Raw genomic sequence first — 24,158 nt, 5'->3', positions numbered from 1 at the left:
CTGCAACCAAGAACAAACATGAGCTAAATCACCATGGAGAGGCATAAAGGAAGCAGGCTCCCTGCATTCGTTGCCATAGCTTGCATTGTAGCATCCTGGCTCTCGACCAGCCCCCCCCACCCAGGCTGCCCTTCTGCTGATAACCGCAGTGGCTTTGCAATCAATCCTTCCTCTGTAGGTTTCCCATAAACTAGGCTGGCTCTTCTTGCCTCATGTTGAAATCTCTTTTGAGGTGGTGCAGGGCTAGACATGATTTGAATGTTGATATTCATCAAGTTGGATATTAAATCTCTTTTGCTAGACTTTTTTTAAAAGACAAAAATGCTGTAAAGATATTCATATGTAGGTCATACTCTCTCCCTATAACATTTCTGTGAAGCCACACAATTTGGTAGTGACGTGGAGTGGAAAAATGGAGGGGTTGCCTAACCTCTTCACTGATTTGCTGCATCTGTGCTCCAACGTGCCCTCGTGAGTTGCATTTTCTCCCGCGGGGTTGTGGAACATATTGCTCAGTGCTTTTTTTCTTTTTAAAAAAATGTTTAGGGGTATGCGTACCCTTGCCCCCCCCCCCCAGAAAAAAACACTGATATTGCTGCATTGTATTATTGCAAAGCTGTTAAAACTCATTGAATACCGTTTAGAAGTAAGAATTTGCTTGTTCTGGTTTTGCACACTGGGTTTAAATCAATATTTCCTGCTACTGTAACTCTAGTCATGTCTGACCTCTGAAGGAAGAGCAAAAGTCCCATCTCCGATGCGTGACCTGTTTGCAGAGAGGGACATTTGCTGCTTTTATTAGCAGCAAATTAGGAAACATGTTTCTGAGTGTGTATATTGAGTGGTATCTTTTGGAGGTCAGGGGAAGCCCCCAATTTGGTTTCATTCCCCCCCCCCCCGCCTCGGTTTGGCCTTGTTTCCCATTTCTGCTCAATTTCCTCATTTCGAGAAGATGGTAAAATATGTACCATTTAAAAGGAGGATCTGGAACAAGTATTTAGAGGAGACCATCTGTGTGAGGACCTTTTCACAGAGCTCTTCCCTCCTAAACCTGGTCAATCCCCACCTGTCCTTGCCCAAGCAGGGTGCTGTGTTTCCTGTGGGAAGGTGTATTGAACTGGTGGTGCTCAGCTGCAACCAGCAGCCATTTCTACAATTGTCACAGCACCTTCCCCAGTCACTGTGTGACTGTAAGAACCGTTGCTGACTACCTACACACTGCCAGTTTATGTTATCTTTTTCTCCACACAAATGTCTGCCTGAGGATCATCAAAGCTGCATGTAGGAAGATGGTGGTGAGGGAAGTATTTTTTAAATATTGTAGTTGCATCCCACCTTCTGCCAAGGAGGTAGTACAGTGGTACCTCGGGTTAAGTACTTAATTCGTTCCAGAGGTCCGTTCTTAACCTGAAACTGTTCTTAACCTGAAGCACCACTTTAGCTAATGGGGCCTCCTGCTGCAGCCGCGCTGCCGGAGCACGATTTCTGTTCTCATCCTGAAGCAAAGTTCTTAACCTGAGGTCCTATTTCTGGGTTAGCGGAGTCTGTAACCTGAAGCGTATGTAACCTGAAGCGTATGTAACCCGAGGTACCACTGTAGTGGCATTTTTAGCCTCACATGAGATCCTGTGAGGTACATTGGGAGGGAAACAATGTAGGGGCAGTTGTGTAAGAGATGTGATTGGGAGAGAGGAAGGGCTGCATCTGGGGATGCGAGAGGTCTCATTTAAAGCCAAATCTGTCAAATCTGCACTTTATGGAATGATACGCAAACTGAAGCACAGCTATCCTTTGAAATTCACACTTATCCAAATGTTGCTATGCAGTTTCCCAACTGAACAATGTTTACAAAAATGCAGGTATGAAGGGAATGTGTACGTGGGTAGGTTCTCCTATTCATTTATTAGATTTCATTGGCAGTGTGGGAGCTTGGTAGGCCATGGGAAGACCTGGTATATGTAGACTGCAGCAACGGGAGGAACTTAAGCCCTGTTTACTGACTAGGTCTCAGCATTCATGGCATGTGTGGGCCTGTCTGCAGTGTGCCTGCAGGTGTATGCTTGAAGATGCATTGGAGGTATGCGTAATGGGTGGGGTACAGGGCCTGGCCCCCAAATCCCGCCCCCATTGTGCACACTTCTTGCATTAATTGAACACGGGAGCTACACTTCCGGCAATTACAGTCAGCCAGTAAAGTCTCACACTCTACATTTTCACAGCTTGCTACAGCAATTTAAACAAAACAAAACAAAACAAAACCCCACCACAAGATACCATGTTCCCTGTGATGATGCAGTTGGAGCCTGTGTAGGCATGCATGTTTCCTGATTTCTCACCATTTCAGGACTTGGTGCCATCTGATGACAGAATATGTGAACAGACGCCGTTGAAAAGCTTTGTCCTAAAGGTGGCACCTGGGCTATGGACAGTCCCTCTCTGGTGGCTCCTCCACACCAGTCATGGCTAACTGCTGCAGTCATTCAGAGATGCCCATGTGCGAACCAGCCCACAGGCTTCATTTCTGGAAGGGAGGCTGCTTCCGCTGATGGTTGAGGGCAATTGCAGGAAGCAACATTAGGGTAGATATGCTCACGAGTGCACAGATAAGTGTGGTCAGGTGTAGAGCGTATGGCTTGAATCCTGCTATGATTGGTTTCAGGGAACACGTGTGTGGCTGCAGGAGCAGGACCGGCTGCAGCCCTGCACGGTTGGCTCTTGTGTTGATGGATCCGTGCTCTTCACTTCAGACTATGGCGAGGTAAGTGAAATGAAAACACAGCATTTTCATGAGCCGCCAAAGGAAACCTTCCAGGTCATTCCCTTGCACATTTGGGCTAAATAAAAGCTGGTGGCTCAGGAGACTCTTTTTTTCCTTCTCCTGTGGCCATAATATGCAGCACCTTTGAGGTTGCCAAGTTACAAAGAAAAAACCTTCTTTGCATTCTTCCCTAGGTGGTTTTGGCAGGTACGGGTTTTCTTAAGGCTTTGTCCTCCTTTTCTTAAGGCTTGCAAATTGGTTTTTCCTTGAATTACCGCTGCTTGTTGACATTGCCACAAAGCACTTAGATGCTCCGGAGAGGTGTCTGCAAAAGCCAGACAGACTGAAGGCTTTGGAAGCAGCTGTATGCAAGCAATTCACACCTCTTAGCATTTCTAAAAGTGGCTGCCTCTGAAATTGGTGATAATCCCTGTAGGGATGCGGGAGTCAGTCCACTTCCACCTCCCTTTCTCCTATAATCTCTTTGGTTTATGTAAGGAAGGGAGATTGGCATCTTTCTCAGACCCTCCCATAGCATATAAAACAAAATTACTTCATGAAGATCAGTTCTTTTTATAGTGTTACTTCCAACTATTGGGGCCTGTTAAGAGAGTGGCAGAAGGGTGGGGTTTCTTCCAAGCCATTAGCTACCAAACTTTCCAGGCGCAGAAAAATTGTATTCTGATTCCCCTTCTGATATAGGTAACTACAGATATAGATAATTGGTATACACCTAAAAGTGCAAAGTGTGGAGGTAAGAAGCTCATCTATACAAAGATGTCTCTGCTTGTAAAACACAGTGAGTCACTTCAGTTCACTGTTGGGTGAACTCACCCAGTGGTGAATCCAGATGTGTTCACTGAGAGGACTCATTCATCAAATCCTGCTCAATGTGTATAAATCATATTCAGCTTAAGTTTTACTCAAGAGTAGACTTGTTGAAATGAAAGGACCAAACTTTGTCATGCCTAGTAATTTCAGTGGCTCTTGAGTAAAACTTGGTTGAATACCACCCATGGTTTAAATTTTTTTCTTATTGTAGAAATAAAAGTTTAAAATAGATGCGAAAGGACAAGGTAAATACAGAAGAGGGGTTGACCCCTCCCATTTCCTGTTACTCACCTCTCTATACCCTTGCACTCCTTTTACTGTCAACTGATCAACTGCCAGGAGTTACAGCCCCCCACAGAATCCTGCATCTCTACATGCACCATCTTTTCCCTTCCCTCCAGGTGTTCTGCTACCCGTGGGCCTCTGTGCCCAGAGAGAAAGTCCTGCCGATGCATCGGTCGAGTATGGAGGGGGTGGAGGACATGTCCATGCTGGGGGACCTGCACGAGGCGGCCATTTTGCTCAATCTTCACCAGCGCTACCAGCAGGACCACATCTATGTGAGTGACCAAAGCAGACAGATTCTTTGCTAGCCAGAGCAGAAGTGGCCTGAAAAGAAAGCTCAGCTGCACGGCTGTCCTTTACTCTATCTCACCCGATTTGGAGCCCTCTTAACCATGGCTTAGACAGGAGTCTGTGTCTCCTCCTGGTTGTGCTTGGGCTGAATCAAGTTAGTATTCCTGGGTCACTCTGCACACATTTGGAACACAGCATCACAAGGGGATTTTATACTGAGTATAAGGCACACCTAAGGCCCTGTCTACACATGTAGATTTTGTGTGTGTGTAATAGACTATACTATTTCAGATTGCAGGTGGGGAGTGATACACACACACATATATAAATATGGGAGTGCTGTTTTTAATGCTTCCCTATAGTAAAAGGAAAAGCCCATAAGTTTGAAAAAAGACCTACCCAAAATTAGCACACCAGAGAAAGAGTTTTTACCCTAGCCTGTTCTGTAGGCACTAGTTTTCTACTTGCAAGGGGCATTTTTACGAAAGGAAGAATTCAAAAATGCTATCCCATCATCTGTATTCCATAGTGATATACTCTATTTTGCCATTTTGGAAGCTACATCGTTTTACTGAATGCCTAGTCTAGGCTTGAGTGTCCAGGAGTAGCTACTGGGCTGCTGCAGATGAGAAATGCAGCCATGTTTGCCATGCCATCAGTGGTTGGTTCTCTTTGCAAGAGGACTCTCGGCAGCTGGCATTGAAGATGCTCCAGGTGTTTCTTCCTGGAGCAGGTTTCCTAGGCTGAATGACAGACATGTGCACCAGAGGCAGTAAACGTCCTCTTTCATCCCACTTCAGGATTTGTGTACGGGAGGCAGAGAGATGCAGGGGGCTCTGTGCCATTTATGGTGTTTGCAAGATTACCTGGGACTGCGAGAAGGGCCATGAGGCATGCTCCTCCTTCTTTCTTACCTGTGTGCAAGCCCGTTCAAATTCTGATATTGAAATGTGGATCTTAGGCTGTGTTGCATAGCAACAGTTACTAAGGCAACAGGACTGTATGCATCTTGTATTCCAGTAAATGATCAATTAAGTGACCCGATTTCTGGGAAGCATCTTCTCCATTTTGGGCAGACAAGGAAGTTGCAAAGTCTGTATTGCATAGTAATGAATCTTTGCTGTCTCGTGATGGACATGCCTTCTCTTTCTGCTCTCTTGACCCAGGTCTATCTCCATCCTGCAACCTCTCAAGGGTTCCCTGTGCAAGCAGCTCTTTACTGTCCAGACCTTTACAATCGGATCTTACCCTCTTGAACATCCCTTTGACAACTGCCTACCCTAATTTCTCAGTTTGCTACTTCTTCCCTCCCTCCCCCATCTCTCTCTCTGCTGTAGGGAAATAGAATAATAATTAGCATTTGCATACCAGTATATGTTTAAATGATCAGAGAGTATTTCACAGACACTGTATTGGGGCCATCCTAGAACTTACATGAGACACAGCACCATGGCTGCTCCTGCTCTCTGTTTCTTGTAATATCTAAGACAGATAGTATGTGACACGATGTCATTGCACTGTACATTTCCCCATCCCTGCCAAGCAGCGATGCAAGGTACAGGCAGCACACACACACACAGTGCAATGATACCCCCACCATACATGGTTTACTTGGATTTTCCCAAGGAGGGGAGAGTGTGAAGACACTCAGAAGCAGTAGCTCAGAGTCTCTTGTAAAATCTGGTTTCAGTAATCCAGTGACAACCCTGTACATTCAGTGTTATTATCCCCATTTTGTAGATGGTGGGCTGAGAGAAGATTTAGGCAGGAGGATGTATGCCTGTGGATATTTTTTTGAAAACCCAGGAGGCGCTTAAAGATTTATTGTGAGAGACAGTAAGTCCTGACACATTTCAGACCCATAGCTCTACCTTGGGGCAAAAGAGATTATAGAAAATTTAACTGATCTTTTCTTTAAAAAAAACCAACAACAATAAAAAACCCTTCTTTCTGCTATAATTCATTTTCCCTCAGAGATGGGGCTACTTCACTCTGAAATGCGAAAGACTTACTGGTTGCCAGAGTAAACCAGAGTTTAGCGTGGCAAGTTGCAGTGAGCTTTCAGTATGTGCACTCTCCACCTCTCCTCTAGCATAGCCAGAAGGAGGGAATTGGAAGCTTTAGCTTCTGTTTTCAGTTAGCCACAGTTTTAGTGTGTCATCTAAACCGCATGGTTAACTATGGTTTGTTGAAACAAGCCAGCTTCATAAACTATGGTTTGAAATTGGGTTTCAAACAAAGCATATTTAAAATTAAGCACACTTAGCTAGGTTCAGATGTCATAGCAAGATGCAGTTTAATCAAGAATTGAAAGCTTCTCTTGATGGCCTCTTGTGACTGTGCCAGAGGAGGAAGAGAGGGGTGCACAAGAAGGAAGCTAGCCTTGTTCCCACAATGCTAAACTATATTTTTTGACATCAGAACCAGGCCTGCTCCTGCCGTGCTACCGAAAAACAAGACACCGTATGCCTTTGGTCTTATGTCATGGTTTGCCTCCCTCAAACAAACCTTGGTTAGAGTTCATGGTTTATTTGGAGTGAGGCAAATCACAAGCCTGGATTTGGATGTAACATTGGCTTAGCTCTGAGCAGCATTGCAGCAGGAGGAGATGAAGTAGATTTTCTCATTGTGCTCCAGCGTGGTTGCTTGTTCAGTGAACCAGGCCAAGTGACTTAAAGACTACTGAGCAGTCCCCTCCACCACCATGAAACATAACCACCAGCTCCCCAGCTTGCTTGCTTTTTTCAAGAAGAGTACATCTCTAGCATCTTGTAGAACCTGACGCATGAGGCAACATGTACAGGCACTGTTCTTGTTTTCTGAGAAACTATCCTGCTTCCCGGTTTCGGTGTTTTTCTTTGCCCACCCCACTCCCAGAAACATCCCGGCAGACTCCCATTCAGCCAAGCCTGCACAGTGGTGTCCTGCTTCTTCAAAGCATGGCCAAGGAGTAATACAGGGAAAGAAAGGAACGGGAAGAGAGGCCAGCGAAGGATGATTCCCTGCCCCAATCCTTACAGAAATGAGGCTTCCCCTCAGCCCAAGGCCATGACTTGTCAAGAAACCCTAAGAATCCCATAGAAGTTTCCTTGCCACTTGAGCACGATAGTACAGTCCATCTAATGTCCCATCTCCAGTTGTGGTCATCTCTACCTCTGAGGAAGGAATTGGGGGGGGGGCACTAAATAGGAGGGGAACATTCTTGCTCCACCCTGGTAGGCTCCAGTGAAACTTCAGGTACATCATTTAGCATCCCTGAAATGTACTTAGCTCCATTAAAAAAACACCTAATAAAAAAATCTTCATTGCTGAAGGTCCCCTAGGGAGATTCTTCCCAAATATGAATTCTTCTGACCATTCGAATGCTCCCTGCATTTTGTTGAATGGGCAGCTTATATAATAGTTTCTTCTTGTTCTCAGTAATGTCCTGTACCCTAAATTAGCATGTCTCCCTCTACATTAATAGCTATCTCCCTCCAATTATTTTTAGAGAGCTGTAATGTACCCTCTTAGCTTCCCTTTTTTTCTTTTCTTTTTTCGGCTGGGCTGAAGAGGCTCAGTCCTTTTAAGCCTTCTTTCAAGACCTGGCCTCCACTTAAAACCATTGATTTCTGTCCTGAGAATGATGGATCCTTTCCACCCTCAGGTATATAATAGCCTTTGATGTTCCTTATCCTTTCCAGAAGGATATCAGTGAGCCCAAAGTAGGTCTGAGGGCCAAACTGTGCGATAGGTGGGAGATTTGTGATTGTTGATCTTACAAGATCTGTGCTTGCGTCTCTTTTTGGAAGGCCTCTGGCTGGCCTGAACACAAACAGAACTATCTGTAATAATATGGCAATTCATGTAGATATTTGCAAGAAGGTGACTGAAACAAATCACCCTGTATGGAGCTTATTAGCATTTGAGCACTGTCAGATTTTATGGGTTCAAAGTGCCCGGAGGGAGGTAGAATATTGCCCTCTTGTGGCAAACGGTGAGTGGCGGCTCTTACAGAAGCGCATGTGTACAAATGTATGGAGTTGGTCCCCAGCAGCTCACTAAAACCACTTGTTTATTTTGCTGTTCTTTCCGCTTTCTCCTCCAGACAAACATCGGCTCCATCTTGGTCTCTGTGAATCCCTACAAGCCCATCGCTGGATTGTATGATGCTGATGCCATTGACCTGTACCGCCAGCACTGTCTGGGTGAGCTGCCACCCCACATCTTTGCCACAGCCAGCGAGTGCTACAGCTGCCTGTGGAGGCGCCATGACAGCCAATGCGTCCTCATCAGGTGAGGGAGGCACTTTGGATCAGGAGGGCAGACGAATCAAAGCACACACCCCCATAGCATATAGTTAAACAATGGAGGATGTAGCGATGGCCGCCATCTTTAAAAGGCATCGGGCAAATTCACAGAGGATAAGGCTCTCAGTGTCGTACCTCCATTCTTGAAGGCCGTATGCCTCTGAATACCAGTTGTTGAACCAGGGTGGACAGCTGGCCTGCTGCACCAAGGCTCTCCTTATCTTTTTATGCTCTTTGCAGCAAACATCTCCCCAACCATTAGTCGGGATTTTGGGGGGAGTGCTGCACGTACATTCTGGAGCCATTCTTTCTGACTTGCCATTGAGGCTGGCATTCCCTTTGGTTGGTGCTGTCCTGAGCAGGTTGTTTTGGCTGTCCATTTAACAGTGGCGAAAGTGGAGCTGGAAAGACAGAGAGCACCAAGTTGCTGCTGAAGTTCCTGTCAGCCATGAGCCAGACCTCACTGGGCGGCCCTGCGTCAGAGAAGAGCACACATGTGGAGGAGGCCATCATGGAGAGCAGGTACAAGCCCACACAGCACAGGGTTGGCGTGAGTGTGCGGTTTGGAGGGGAGCCATGTCACGGACAAGGGGTGGGACTGGCACTGCAGCGTCCCAACTGTCTGCCTTCTAGTTACGGCCCACAAACTTCCTTGTTCAGCCAGGGGGCTGTAATGCATAGAGAGTGTCCAGCAAAAGTCCTTATTCCTTGGAATATTTCTGCACTTGATAAGGAGAATCCATCTGCCTGACTTTTTCCAGGTACCCTTCAGAGGTCAGAGGTCTGTGCTGTTTTGAACCAGGGGAGCAAAGATAGGAAATCGATAATGCCTGCCATGCTCATTTCTGGTGGCTGTTTCCACGTCCATTTCCTCAGGTGTCCAACATGCATAAGTGGGACTGCTTGGTGCACTAAGAAAAGCAGGATTGTGCAGCATGTATAAGCTACATTAATTGAAAATGTTCACGTATATTTGGTTGATTCTGCTTCTGCTGGTCAAGGGGGAGGAGCAAGTTGCAGTAAACACAGACTTTGGAGATATCAAGTCTGTCATTGCAGACATGAGGGCTAGAAACTTGGAAGGTTGTGTTTTCTGGAGGGAGTTGTTAAGAGAGAGCTCAGTTCCTCAAAATTTGAAAGGTCTCCACAGTAAACTTGTGCCTAGAGTTAAAGAAAGTGCAGCCTACCCTTATTATACACCCCAAACATCACTACTAATCTCCTTCCTTCCTTCCTTCCTAGCCCAGTACTGGAGGCTTTTGGAAATGCCAAGACAGTCTACAACAACAATTCTAGTCGCTTTGGCAAGTTCATCCAGCTGCACTTTTCCCAGCATGGTCATATCCAGGGTGGGAGAGTCACTGACTGTATCCTTCTTTTTGGTGGTTTTATCCCTGATTACCTTAGCGCACACCCAAGGCCAAGCGGAGCTGGTGAGCTGGTTGTGTCTCCACTGCTAACTTAGCAGGGTATAATCATGTCAGGCAAGGCGACCTTCCTCCCCATTTTCCAGCTCATTTCCGATTCTGTGTTGAGTTTTCCTTTGCAAAAGAGGGTAGCTCTCTAACTGTTTAGAATCCAGGAGTGAAACAATCCTGGCCCATATAAGTTGGGGACAGAGTTCTTTGCAGCCAGATTCCTATGTCATTGGAAGATTCTTTGCCAGACATTGGGAAGTCTTTCTAGGAGCCATCGTACCATTGCTTCCTCCTTAACTCATTGCTCAGATTTATTGGAGAAGGTGAGTAAAGTTTATTTTGATCGTGCCCCTCTTCTTTGCCCCTTCACAATGTCCAGATGATATGCTATGATGGCTACTCCTGGGTAGAGTACTGTCTCAACACCCCTAAAAGTTCTGCTCAGTAGAAACTCTGGTGTGTCCGCACTACATTAAGCTATATTCCCTTTTTTTTGTTTCATTTCACTATAAACCTTCACCGTCTCAGAAAGAACCACGAGTTTCCCATAATACATATGCTTCCTCATCCTTGAACATCTCTGTTATTAATAAATGTCCTGTTTTGCGCAATTGCATCTGTGCAATTGCACTAATGGACCCACACACAAGACAGTACTGAAAAGGGAGGAGTGAGGCTGATTTGCTTTGCTAGGGAAAAGGGAGTAGTCAGATTCTGAGACTCTGAAGTAGGCAAATGAGCAACGTGTCCCGGTGGGAAAGTGCATGGATGAAATGGTGCTAAATTAATCAAAAAGAAAAAAGGGAGAGAGGCTCCAGTAGTAGTGAAGGAGCAGCAACAAGAAAATGGCAGTGAAGGAAGACAGCACAAGACCTCATTCCTCCCATTCAAGGAGGGATATAATTTGGCGCATGGAAACGAAGATTAAACAGTGACTGGTTAGGGGTTTTGGTGTGGACTTCCCTCATTCTTGCATAGACCCCAGGACATATTGCATGTAAAACTGTATGTGGCGACGCACACCTACCTGGATTCTTTTCATGCTGTTGATGTAGCAGAAACAGGGCTAAGCACAGTGGCTGTCCTTCCTCCTATGTCGAGCACATATTTCATTGCCAGGAGCTCCGCTAGTTTGTGTGTGCCTTTGGGGTCACACACCCTTCACTCTTCTTTGTTTCAGAACAGAGTTGTTCACCAGAACCCGGAGGAACGTAATTATCATATCTTCTATGCCTTGTTAGCGGGTGTCAGCGAAGAACACAAAGGTAATGAGGATTCACAAAGTTGCATTCTCTCATTCAATGAGAAGAGCAATCTCTTGCAGTCAGGCAGGGATGGGGAACCTTTTTGGGCCAGATCCTTATTAGGGTTCCTGACGAGCCAAACTTGACAGGTGGGCGGGGCCATTCACCAGTCAAAATCCTTTCGGCACTGAACTTCAACCAAGGGAGGGAGGCTTGCAAAGGACTGGAACTCTGTGCACTTCTCCTGTGCGCAGTGGCAGCAGCCAAGCAAAAGATAAGAGCCTCCCCCCACCTTCCCCTTGTTGCCACACTCTGCCCATGGGAGAAGCAGCTCCCATATTCTCACTTCAGCTGAAACTGGACCAGGGGTTTCTCTTAATGCGCTTCTCAAAAGTGCTGCTTCTCCTGTGAGCTGGTGCTTGGTGGCAGAGGGGAGGGCGGGGTAGACTCTTCTCCCCCTCCTCTTGCTTCTGCTGCTAGCTGGAGAAGCACAAGAGCTGCAATTTTGAGAAGGCTTTAATTTCCGCCCATCAGCTGATAAGTGGAGATTAAATCTTGCTGCCTTTTGCTGTGTGATAGTGTTCCCTGCTGGAAACGGGACATGTGGGCAGGCAGTGCAGGATTAAACCTTGTCCTCCCCCTCATCTGCTCATGTCACCACTGAGGTCAGCTGATGGATGAGTGGGTGTGGTTTGGCCTTGCAGACCAAACTGAAGCCCCTGGAGGGCCAAGACTGCCCATGTGGGCTGGAGGATCCCCACTCTTGCAGTAGGCAGAGTGGCTCAGAGAGCAGGCTAACACCCCAGGTTTCAGAGGAGTAACAGGCTCAGAATCTTAAGGATAAAAATCTACACCAGGGTGGGAAACTTTTGTCAGGCTGCGGGCCACATTCCTTTCCAGTCAGTGCTCTGAGGGCCACATGCCAGTGGTGGGTGGAGCCAGAGGCGAAAGCAAGTCGAACAGCAGGTGTAAATGATACCTTTATACAGCAGGCCAGTTTTCACACAAAGACCCTTCCGTCTTCCATCCAGGCCAGTGAGAGGCGCTGTCAGGACTCATTCTAGACAGAAACACTTGAGGGACCAGTGAGGGGAGGGGTATGGTCTGGGGAGAGTGCCAAAGAGTAGACAGAGAGGCCTAGAGAGGGCTGGATTTGGCCCCGACGCACCCTTGCTCTGTACAAATTAATGGTGGAGTCCTGAACTCAGAATTCTAGTTTGTGAATGGCATTTCTCCTACAACTTCAGGAAGGGATATCATATCTCAAGTCCACTGTTGAGGCGATGTATTTAAATGATGGCTTGTATTTCCTGTTTAAGGCCTACTTGTCCCTCTTGTAGGAGACAAGTGCAGAAGGGAGCAGGGAGACACCTGCGTTGCCCACAGAATCAATAGCCCAATTTCTGTACTTAACCATGTCCTTGGAGAGTTAACAGAGGCATGTTTTTCTCGAGGGCTGGTCAGAGCATTGCTCTCTTCCTTCCACCAGCCCTTTCTAAATCTCCCAGCCCACCATGCCTTTTGCAGCTCCCTGTGCCTTGCCGCTGATCAGATTCAACTTCCCCTCCCTCCTGCCACAGGAAGACTTGCACATTTTCCCCAGAACCCCCTTCTTCCTTTGAGGGATTGTCCGTGACCTAAATCAGTTGAATTAGCCATGGCTACTTTTCCATGTTACATACCACCACGTTAACCGTAGCCACAAATTCAAAGCTGGGGGTGGGGGTGGGGAACCTTACACTAGAAGCAAGAAAACTTTGGTTGAATTGTTTGAGGAAAATGCCTCAGGGGTTTATGTCCCAGAAATCCCACGATGAATGTGGGGCACTACAAAAAGCAAGGCTGAAATTGGAATTAGCCATGAAAAATTTGCATTGGAGACGCATCTCAGACTTCCTCGGGCCATTCTCTGCTTGGGTTGTTTTGGAGGGAGTAGCCTTTATTTCAGATGCAGTCGGCCTACTTTAAGAGGGAAAGGGTGTAGCTTCTGATACAGGGACAAAGCTTTGGTACCCACTTAAATAATACTTTTATCAGGACCCTAGTGAGCCTGGGAATGGAGCTGAAAACCCCTGACCTCAGATTCCAGTGAGTGGAATTTGTGGTATTTCCTCTGTGGTGTGTCTGCAACTGGGCCAAACTCTGCTTCCTAGAAAAAGTTCAACAACTTTCGGGGTGTCCTGGTTTTTACTTTTTGAAATATGGTAACCCTGTATCTCAGATTGGCAGAGAGGGAATTTGCAGTGGCATCCAGGAATGTCCCTAGCAGAGTAATATGGTATCTTCGCACACTTTAGCAGTCCCTGGGCTGGAGAAGGGGGAATTTCTGCCGGCAACCACAGGAAGGTATATCTATTTGGCAGAATTGCTGCTGTACTTACTGATGCACCAATAACTGGGTTTAGAAGTCTTCTGCAATTAGATGCCTGGGAATTGGTTGTTTAGTTCCCAGTATTTTGAGCATTGGGGCAAACTAGACATTACACGTTACTTCCTAGCAAGCTTATTTGAAAAGAAAAGAAGAGTAAAACAGCATTGGGTGTCTCTAATTTTGAGCAGAGGAGCAGCAAAAGGAGGGTATACTTAAACCGCTTAACCCACTTTCTCTTTTCCAACTCTAAACCACCCATCCAGGCTGCTTTCACCACAGGTTGGCCACTGTGGGAAGCAGAATGCTGTCCAGCAGGATCCTTCTTATGTTTTTACCTCATGGGTTAAGTACCCCTCTCACTTGACATTCAAAACTGCAAGTTGCCAGGGCTGCTTACAATTAAAAAATGTCTTATTTCCACTGTGGACAAGGCAGTTACAGGCTAATGTTGGCTCCCCACAACTTATTCCACAATCTATTGTCCTTGAGTTGTTTTTGTTTTGGGGGGAGACTTTGCCATGCTGTGGTTTGGTCCTATGATGTTGAACTGGGAGTGCTGTATAGACAACCCCAGAGAAAGGAGCAAGTGGAAGAAGAGTTGGTTGCTTTCTGGATGTCCCTGGCTCATCTTCTCTCCCCCCACCCTCCTACCCCGACCTCCAATGTGTTTGCTTCTCCTTTGGGGAGCTGCCTCCCTACAGAAGCCCTGGTCCTGCTGGAGCCCAAGAGCTATCGTTACTTAAACCAGTCTGGCTGTGTAACCAATGAGAACCTGGACGACAAAGAGATGTTCAGCAAGGTCATGGTGAGTCTTCCTTTTGACTCCAGGCAAGACTTTAGGCTAGGTGTGGGTAAGCTGTGGCCCTCCAGATGTTGCAGAACTACAACTCCCATCAGCCCTAGCAAGCTTGGCTAATGGCCAGGGATGATGCATGTTGTAGTTCAGCAACAACTGGGGGATACAAAGGTTTCACACACCTGCATTAGGCAATGCTGTGAGGGCAGGGGGCTCTCTCTCTCTCTCTCTCTCTCTCTCTGCCTCTGCATGTGTGTTTAAAGGGAAAGGTGTGCCTGTTCCTTCGATGAAGACTAAATTGCAAAATAACTGAATGCAAGAGGATCATTTTTCACTCTTGATGGCCTGTCTGGACGTGGTGCCTGCTAATTGGGTGCTTTGTTTGATAGCAATTTAGAGAGACTGCTTAGACTAAAGTAATGGTAGCTTGACGACACTTCTCATTGTCTGCCCACTAGCGTATTCCCCCCCATTGTTTCTTGCAGTTCTGCACTACTACATTTGTTCGCATCACTTAAAAAAAAAGGAGCTGGGGGAAGGATTTAGCCTGCAAAAATATGGGCACTGATTTGTAATGTAGAAGGAGGGAAAAGATGTGAGGGTGCTATAGGAATCATATTTATTATTTATAAAGCACTTTTGAAGCAGAGTGCTGTATAGGAGACAAAATTGAAAGGTAGACTGTAGAATAAGGGCAAGGAAAGGGCATGCTAGGAAGAGAGCAGAAGAGGATTCGCTTAAGGAAAAGCCTGGAAGTACAAGAAGGTCTTCTTGTAGCTCAGGGATAGAGAGCCTGTGGCCCTCCAGATTTTTCTGGACAGTGTCAGCCAATGCGGACACTGCTGAGGGAACATGGGAGCTGCAGTCCAGCAACAGCTGGAAGGTCACAGGATCTCTGCCCCTGTTGTGGATCCTCTTGCATATTGGGTCTGACTGCCACCAGGATATAAGGTGCAAGGCTAACTGAAACCAGGCTCAACATTACCCAGAGCATTCTTGGCTCTGTGTCCATAGTGGCAAAAATCACAGCTGCAATATGGAAACAAGGAAACAGGTGAGTCTATGGAATAGTCTCTCCAAAGGACTGAAATAGGACAATCACATATTCAGAAGTAAGTTCTATGGACCTCAGTACAGCTGCTTCATAGTGAGTGTGTTCAGGGTGCCAGCCTTAGAAAGCAAAATCTCACAGAGGGATGTGTTAACTGGTTTGTGTGCGCTGATGTGTAAGGATTGCTTTATAGCAAGTCTATGATTGGCTCGATGGTGGTGGGTGACAGTGGAGTTAACCTAACTCCAATGTGTTTTGAGCAGACTGCCCTCGAAGTGATGGGATTCGGTTCTGAAGAGATCAGAGACATTTTCAAACTCCTGTCTGGCATCCTGCAACTTGGAAACATTGAATTTATGACGGCCGGAGGAGCTCAGATTACAACAAAAACTGGTAAGCGGCACCCTTCTGTGAAGGGCGTCCCCACCTGGAATCTGCTTCTCCTCCCTCATCGTTTTGGTGACCATGCTGATCCGCTGGTCAGGCTTTACTGCCTTTCTGTTACTGTTCACAGGACAAAATGGACGCCCAGGAACTATAGGAGTTGGGGGACAATTCCAAGTCTAGTTCTTCCCAATATGAGACACTGTTAAATTCACAGTAAATTTTTAACCCCCCAATTCAAATTAGGTTTTGAGTGTGCAAATGGGCTCGGACTTCACCATGTTGTGAAACTATGGCTTACAAATCCTCTACCCTAGTTGTCATGCTGGCTTGCCAGAGATAGCTTTGCCATGTTTTGGAATGTCACGGTTACTGTGTTTCTGTTATTTTCCCGCCTTCCCCCTGGGCCTATCAGTAGAGTCTTGGGGGATCAAGAGTTGCCAGCAAGGTCTCTCCAAACGTCTATCCCGCCTCTTGATTGTATTGGCTTCCTGTCCCTTTTTGAGGAGAGGCCCCCTCCCTCATCCATCACTTCCACATAATAAGAACACATTATTGCAAGCATTACTGCCATCTCTCTTTTATCATCCTCTCTCCTAGTGCTGAATAATGTCAGCGAGCTGCTTGGCTTGGATGCCTTCCAGTTGTCTGAGGTGCTCACCCAGAGATCCATGTTCCTACGGGGAGAGGAGATCAGCTCTCCCCTCACTGTGGAGCAGGTGAGTGAGTAGCCAACGGGCTTTGCACTAAGCATGGTGGTGGCGCCTGGCTATGAAGGGCACTTGCCTCTAGGTGGCAGCACTCACATAGTTGTCAAGGGGAAATGGTGCTTGAGGGATGCCTCGGATTTGAACATGACATACTCCCCCCACCCCCCAACCCTTGAGGAGGGCTTCCCAGAATGTGCACTGTGGCTCAGGAATTTGAGTAAGCTGGGATGTAGGGAAGCCATTTGCAAGGCAGGAAGAGAGGGTGAATCAGCCTTGTTAACAACTTTACCGCTGTAGAGCTGGGTTGGGGAATCTTTTTCAGCTGCCTTCTGAGGGCCACGCGCTGGCGCCAAGTGGGACCAAAAGTAAATGGGGACAGAGCGATGAATGTGACTCTTGTACAGTAGGATAGCTTCTGCATGGAGCCTCAAACTTCTCTGTATCTTCCACCCAGATGAGCAAGAGGCATTCGCAGAGTTCAGGGACATATTCCAGCCAGGCAAAACTCTCAAGGAGGGTGCAGACCAGGGGCCAGTAAGGTGTGTGGTCTAAGTAGAAACCTGTGGGTCAGGTAGAGTGGCATAGAGGGCTGGATTTGGCCCCCAGGCCTGAGTCTCTCCCCCCCCCCCCCGATATCTCTGCTGCAGATGCTGCATAATGTGAGCTGGGTGTCTCTGGAGAAGCAACAAGCAATTAAATGGATTCTCCTGTAGATAAGTGCAGCAAGCACTCTGCAGAGGATACAGCCCTGTTGCATCAGGCCAAAGGCCCACTCAGTCCAGCACTCTCTTCCCACAGTGGCAAATCAGACGCCTATTGGAAACCCGCAAGCAGAACATGAGGGCACTGTGCCGCACTCCTCAATAGCCCTTCCTCACTAGTTAGACTTCCTGCTGCCAAATGCCCACTTTCCCCGTCCCAGCCTTCCAGGAATGCCAGCCAACTATTGCCAGATGCATGAGAGAATATGATGCCAGCCAGTTTGCAGTGTACGCAGAGCTAATTATAATGCCAAGCGCTGGCATTTTCCAGTGTGTTAGACAGAAGGAGCTGAGGCCAGTCAATGGGGCCTTTGACAGAACGCACGTGTCTGTGTGCCGCCCACCCCTGCTTTTGTCCTAGTCCCGGGTGTGTTGAGTCAAGCGCCCGTTCCTGGAAGATGTTGCAGAGATGTTGAATTACCAGGCAGTCTGGCCACTTGAGTTCTGCTCCTCCCTGTCTGTGCTTCGCTAAGCGCAGTTGGCTCCGGCCCAAACTATACAATGCAGGGAATGTGTAGCTGTTGCCCACCTGCATCTTTCCACCATGTCTTTTCGGCTCTGTTTAGCTAAAGACCATTTGAGAGGGCATCATTGTGCCCAGAGTTTCCTTTCCCCCTGCAAGCAGCAGCCAGTGATGCAGAGCAGGGGCAGGGAAAGTCTCAATGTGCTGGCATCATGCATCTTCCTTGACTAAATATTACCGAGGAGATGCAAGGAGGCAGCCACCAAGTATTCCTTGTAACATGTGGTTTAGGCCTCAGGCTTTCTAAAGTACAGTGGTGGTCACTGAGCCAAAGGAGAGACCTTATGGCTCTCCTGCCTTCTGATCTATGGTTTCCTGTGAGCAGCGCTGTCTTAGCATATGCGCCGCAGGGGTGCAAAGATCCACCCAGCGCCCCCAAATTTAGTTTAGCCCCCAAATTAACTTTTATTATGCTTATGTCAGACACCACGCTTATGCCTTATCTCTTGTTCACGAAAGAAGGGAGTTAAAAGAAACAAACTTCTTTATTTGCTCATTTATTTACAATATTGTATACTTATACTTAAGTATATAACACCACCACACTTAAACTTATAAGTATTGTTTAGGCACCTACTTAGGAGAAACATCAGTCGTGTCAAAGGTGCCGCTGACCCCGCTGCTGCATAGTAGCTCAATACAATACATAACATAATATTTTGATGTAAGAGTTAATTTCGCGTGCACGGCACCGTTGTGAATTACAAGCGCTGTCATTGAGTCTGACAAGTGCCGCTGGTCCAGCGCGTCTTTGGTAAATGAGTGCACAAGGTCGAAAGTCCTTTAGTGAAACAGTAGGTATACATTTCGGTAATACCTAGGTATATATGTAATTTGTTTTTCTAGCTTGAACAGACTTCTTTATTATTTCATAACGGGTAGATAGTTAAGAGCTTCAGTGGTGGGTGCTGGGCACCCCCCCCCAAATTCAGCCCCCAGGTGCCCCGCACCCCTTGCACCCCCGGGTAAAGACGGCCCTGCCTCTGAGAAGTGAAGAGACTTGGTAGTGTGAGGCAGCTGATGGAGGAAAGCAAAGGGGCTTCTTTAGGCCCCCTGCTAGAGAAGAAAGCTTGGACTGACAAGGGCCTAACCCTCACAAACAGTAACCAAGGCAATGAAACTACATGTCTCTACTGGACCTTTTCAGATTCCTCTTCATGGAAGGCTCACATGCTGTGTAAAAGACTAGGCTAGACCCTTTTCTTCAAAACATGCCTATGTATATAGTATGTAAGTCTCCCACTTGCAGTCCAGACCCAGGTTTATACCTCATTTTCTCATGGTGAGAACAAGGCCTAGTTTGGCACAGATGGAGTTGGGAGGCATGCTTGATAGCAGTCCTTGGCAATTCAGGCACCTGAGTTTCAGCTGCAGTTTCTCTGCTGTTCTATACTTAAAATTAGTTTCCCAGGGATACTGTTCATTTGCCAGGCCTTTGCTGCCTCGATCTCCCCATAGTTTGCTGTGTTGCTCTCCAGCATATAGAGCGATGTTTGGTGTCTCTCCCCCCCTCCCCCATTTCATTGCTTACTGACAAGCATTGTCTTCCTCCTTGTTTGCCCCTAGGCTGCTGACTCTAGAGACTCCCTCGCCATGGCCCTTTATTCACAGTGCTTCTCATGGATCATTGGCAAGATTAACTCAAAGATAAAAGGGAAGGAAAACTTTAAGTCTGTTGGAATCCTGGATATCTTCGGGTTTGAGAATTTCCAGGTTAGAAATTAAACTGTTGGGGATTGTTGCATGGACCAAAGGAAGTTTCAGTGCATGCAGAAAACAAGCTGAGCTGATTACCTGGAGGCAAGGCAGAGGCCTTCCAGGGTAATTTCAGTACATTGAAACATATATTGCTCGATACCAAGCCAGTTGGGCAGGGGATGTTATGGTCATTGCCCCTTGAACCTCATTCTTGAAATTGGAAACAAAGGCAGCTGCCGTACACCAAGTCAAAGTCACACACAAAAATTGCTTGTATATCACTACACCCTGTATATTGTTTGTTGAAATACACCAAGTCAGGCATCTACTTCAGTATTGTCTACACAGACTGGCAGCGGCTTTCCAGGGCTCCAGACAGAGGGCATTCCCAGTCATACCTGGAGAATCCAGGGATTGAACCTGGGACCTTCTGCATGCAAAGCATATGCTCTACCACTGAGCTACAGCCCTTCCCCAAACTCTGACAATGTCCTGTGAAAATTACTTTGGTAAGGCATTTAGTCAAACTCTCTTGGCACGTATGTTACATGGGCATGCACTCCCTTGTGTTTTCCCCTCTTTCATTATTACATTTATATCCCACCTTTTCTCCAAAGAGCTTAAGGTGGCACTGCATATTATTATTATTATTATTATTATTATTATTATTATTACTATATACCCGGCTTCCTTCCCTGATGGGTCTCAACCACGCAACAACTTATCCATGCCACAACCCTGTGAGGTAGATTAGGTTGAGAGACTGCGACTGACCCAAGGTCACCCAGTGAGCTTCATTCACTGATCCTTTTCTTTATGTGCCCTGTTTTCACCTTGAACGGGCAGTCTTGTCATTTGCAGTCTGTGGTTTCTGTGCCACTGCATGCCCAGACTGGCAGCAGCCGGCAGGAGAGGCAATAACAAGCTGACCCTCGGCACTTCCGCTGATCCTCCCCTGCCTCCCGCATGCACTTCCTCTTCCTTGCAGCCCTCAAGGGAAAAAAGATTTTCCCCCCAGACCAAGAACATGGGTGCTAATATTGGTTTCTCTTGTCACACGCACAGGTGAATCGTTTTGAGCAGTTTAACATTAACTATGCAAATGAGAAGCTCCAGGAGTACTTCAACAAGCACATATTCTCCCTGGAGCAGCTTGAGTACAACAGGTAGTTAAAAGTGGCCTTTTCAGGAAGCAGTGGCTATTGCTTATTGGTAGTGGCCTCTGGCAACCAAGAGAGCCCACTGCTCTCAGGTGGAGGAGGAAAAACTGCTAGCAGAAAAGCCGCTTTGGATTTCATCACTGACAATCCATGTGGGGGTCAAGGAAATCCTTGGAAAGCTTGATAAAAGCAAGAGTCGCCCACTACTTTGCTGCCTGGGAGCAGTTTTACCTTCCTCTCTGCTTTTCCCCTCCCAGGGATGATATTCTCCTTTTCTTGTACTTCTGTCCTGTCCAAAGCGTCTTGCTGTTTCTTAACCCCTGCTCTCTGGAAATATGAGTGCCTGACTTGTGTTTCCCCTCTCTTTTTGGCAGAGAGGGGATAAGCTGGGAAGCCATTGATTGGATGGACAATGCAGAATGCCTGGATCTTATTGAGAAGGTAGGCCTCTCTCCTGTGTGATGGGTTAGCATGCAGTCAAGAGTATGCTTCCTCTGTAGACTGGGCTTTTCTCTCTGACCTTGGTCCCAAATAGCAAGGCTTGTTTCTGTGCCTTAGTTTATAGCTGTTATTTTGCCTCTCTCCACCTTGGCTTCTGTTACTTTTATGGAAATAGACAGGCTTCATTCAGAAGTTAGAAGAGTTCATTGTGAAGAAAAAGAAGAAGAGTGTAAGGAAAAAGAAGGGGGGGAGGTATGAGTGGAAATCATGGCTATCTCAAGGGTGTGTGTGTGTGTGTGTGTGTGTGTGTGTTTGCTGTCCTTACATACATACAATTTTTACACCCCCTCCAACCTTACTTTAGGCTGAGCAAGATAACATTACATTAAATGATCACTGCAAGTCTTTTTCTTCTTTGGCTACAGAAACTTGGTTTGCTGGCCTTGGTTAATGAAGAGAGTAGATTCCCCAAAGGCACAGACAGTACCCTTTTGGAAAAGCTGCACAACCAGCATGGGGTAAGTGAAGATGCATATATACACACCACTTGCATGCATTTATCTATGCATTTCTAAAATGTATATTATAGGCTAATAATAATAATAATAATATAGAAGCCAATGTAAAACATTACAATCCCAATACAGTAAGCCTGCTTTTAACTTGTGTGTATTCAGCTTTATAACAACAACAACAACAACAACAACAACAACAACAACAACAACAACAACAACGGGGCCAAAAGCAGGCAGGCACCTGGGAAAAAAGACTTTGGCTATCCTTCCCACCACTGAACCCAATCTGTTTTGACTATGTGCAATCTCCAGAAAGTAACCCCTACATAAATTGCAGGATTGCTGTATTAACAAACCAGAAATTGGAAGGCAAACTAAATAAAGCCAAGATCAGTTGCCTCCCAGCAACCAAAACATCTTTGTGGATAAAATGATTTTTAAGCATCCTTCTAAGAATCAGGAGTGAGTAGGCAGACCTTCTTAGACAAGGAGTTTGAAAGATAAGATATCATTGCAGAGACAGTCCCAAATCTCATAGCTCCCAACAAGGGGGTAGGGAGTGGAAACAAAACGGAACCTTACCTGATGACCATGAAGCAGAAAAAGGGAACATTTAGGGAGGAGGCATTCCTTCAAGGACCTGAAACACAGACCACTTAAGGATTTAAAAGTCAAAACCAGGACTTTGAACTGGACCTGGAAACAAATGAATTAGCATCTATTCTAAATAATTGCAGTGGTATTTGATCTGCTTGGTTGGCACTAGTTGGCAGCCTACCCTCTGCATTCTGGACCAACGGCAGCTTCCAGATGGTATTGAGGGGCAGCCCTGTGTAGAATGTGTATATTGCAGTAGGTGGTGGTATATAGTTTTGATTCATATATCTGACACACCAAAGGGATAGGAGGAGCAAGGTATAGATTAAAGAGAAAACCTGTATGGAACTATAGTTTGATGCAACCTCGGGGAATTGTTCCATGCTCTTTTCTCCCTGCCCCACCACCCCACATTAACACACAGGATGTGTTCCCACAAACTACACTTTACATAATAATGATATTTTAAATTTCCTCTCATCTATGAACAAAGTAGGTGGTGCTCTGTTTGTTGTATGAAATGGGAACTACTTCCACTGTGGATTTTTAAAAGAAGGCCACAAAGTGAGCAAGAGGAACGCAGTCCACAAAGAACCAGTTATCGACACTTCATCTGTTGGAACCTCTTTGGCTGAGCCTCTGCTTCAGCCTTGGAAAGGCTCCCTTGGTGTCTTCTGATAGAAAAGGCAATCAAACTGTGAGGCCAAATTAACCCTCTTCAAAGCAAAGCAAACAGAATTGCATAATGTGTCTCTTAAGCAGATGACCCTAAGTCTCTTACCAAATGAATAGCTGCTAAGATTCAGCGGGTGGAGGTTTAAAATTAGGTTAACAATTCAGGGTAGAATAGCTTTCCTTGTTCAGTTTACTGGATAATGGCTAAAAGCTAACAGACACAATCAGTACTCTGTGAAGAACATTGTATTTTAGCAGTTCTGGGAATTCCAGTAGGCAGACTGATCCTAGTGGCTTGTGACATAGCTGGGATGCTTCAGTCTGAGGCAGGGAATCTTCCAGAAGGATAATTTCTGGCTCATCATAATGTCTGAGTTGTAGCACTGACAAAGATGTTTGCCAGGATAGTTCCCTGTTTTTGGCTCCACCAAAATACTCTTAACTGACTGTTGTGGTTACTGTGCGGCCATTTTGGGACCGACAGTTTATGAAGCACAATAGTACTGCACCCGAGTGCGGTCCTGGCCCTCACTGTTTGGCTTGGTTATGTGCAAAAAATTACTACCACTTATGATATTTAAAAACAGCTGCTGATGTGTTGCTTCAGGTGCTAGTGTAGTATAAACAGTGCTTCACTCACTTTTGTTTCAGAACAACCAGTACTATATGAAGCCTCGAGTAACAGATTTTCAGTTTGGAATCCAGCACTATGCCGGAGAGGTAAGTGCATTTTAGCCTGATAGCTGAGCAGCTGGCTGAGTTTGGGGCCTACAAGCCAGTGAGCAGTTAGGCCACAGCCGGAGGCTGACAAAAAAGGCCTAAAGTGCAGAATTTTATTTCTGGAATGGGCATGGGAGTGAGCAACAGCCTCTATCAAGTTTTAAAACTCTTTTAAGTTGCCAGTTTGAGGTTTAGGCCTATCAAATATTATTTTGTTGAACCCCCACAGATGATAGACTTGTTTGGGACCAGAGCACATATTACAGTTACTGTGGTTTAGAACAGCCTATCAGTCTTGGCCCACCAGAGTTTCCAATCTGGTCTGCAAGGCCATTTCCCCCCAAATCACGCCCCCCACCATCAGATGATAACACTGCTGAAACCAGCTGATGGGCAGGAGGGCAGGGTTTAATCCTGCATTAATTGCATGCCCTGTTCCCAGGAGGGAACAGGATGGCGCAGCCAAGGCAGCAGGATTTAATCCCTGCTGTGGCTACTGGGTTGCTGTTGAAGGGAGGTTGAATTAAACACTTGTTGAGAGGCAGTGGGCTGCAGAATTTATTTATCTTTGACACTTTTATCTACCCTTCTTCCAAGGAGCTCATAGTGGCATGTCTGACCCCACTTGCATTGCATTATC

General features: G+C 46.3%; 1 protein-coding gene across 2 annotated transcripts in view; it reads left to right on the top strand.

Annotated features, from left to right (window-relative positions):
- Nucleotides 1–24,158, top strand: part of LOC114602469 (unconventional myosin-X-like) — a 77,153-nt gene that overhangs the window by 13,737 nt on the left and 39,258 nt on the right. Inside the window, exons 2-16 of one of the 2 annotated variants that reach the window (XM_028740721.2) lie at nucleotides 2,660–2,758; nucleotides 3,991–4,149; nucleotides 8,253–8,440; nucleotides 8,842–8,976; nucleotides 9,697–9,821; nucleotides 10,182–10,195; nucleotides 11,053–11,137; nucleotides 14,189–14,292; nucleotides 15,598–15,727; nucleotides 16,319–16,437; nucleotides 19,279–19,425; nucleotides 20,476–20,576; nucleotides 20,945–21,011; nucleotides 21,437–21,529; nucleotides 23,450–23,518. In XM_028740721.2, the coding sequence (XP_028596554.2) occupies nucleotides 2,660–2,758; nucleotides 3,991–4,149; nucleotides 8,253–8,440; nucleotides 8,842–8,976; nucleotides 9,697–9,821; nucleotides 10,182–10,195; nucleotides 11,053–11,137; nucleotides 14,189–14,292; nucleotides 15,598–15,727; nucleotides 16,319–16,437; nucleotides 19,279–19,425; nucleotides 20,476–20,576; nucleotides 20,945–21,011; nucleotides 21,437–21,529; nucleotides 23,450–23,518 (1,635 nt within the window). Of the gene's footprint in view, nucleotides 1–2,659; nucleotides 2,759–3,990; nucleotides 4,150–8,252; nucleotides 8,441–8,841; nucleotides 8,977–9,696; nucleotides 9,822–10,181; nucleotides 10,196–11,052; nucleotides 11,138–14,188; nucleotides 14,293–15,597; nucleotides 15,728–16,318; nucleotides 16,438–19,278; nucleotides 19,426–20,475; nucleotides 20,577–20,944; nucleotides 21,012–21,436; nucleotides 21,530–23,449; nucleotides 23,519–24,158 lie in introns of those variants that run through there. The other variant, XM_028740739.2, reaches the window with a different exon arrangement.

This window comes from Podarcis muralis, chromosome 1, assembly GCF_964188315.1.
Source record: "Podarcis muralis chromosome 1, rPodMur119.hap1.1, whole genome shotgun sequence".
In the NCBI taxonomy this organism is placed as follows: Eukaryota; Metazoa; Chordata; class Lepidosauria; order Squamata; family Lacertidae; genus Podarcis; species Podarcis muralis.
The sequence above is the reverse complement of the archived record's forward strand: the minus strand, read 5'-3'. Positions and strand labels throughout refer to the sequence as shown.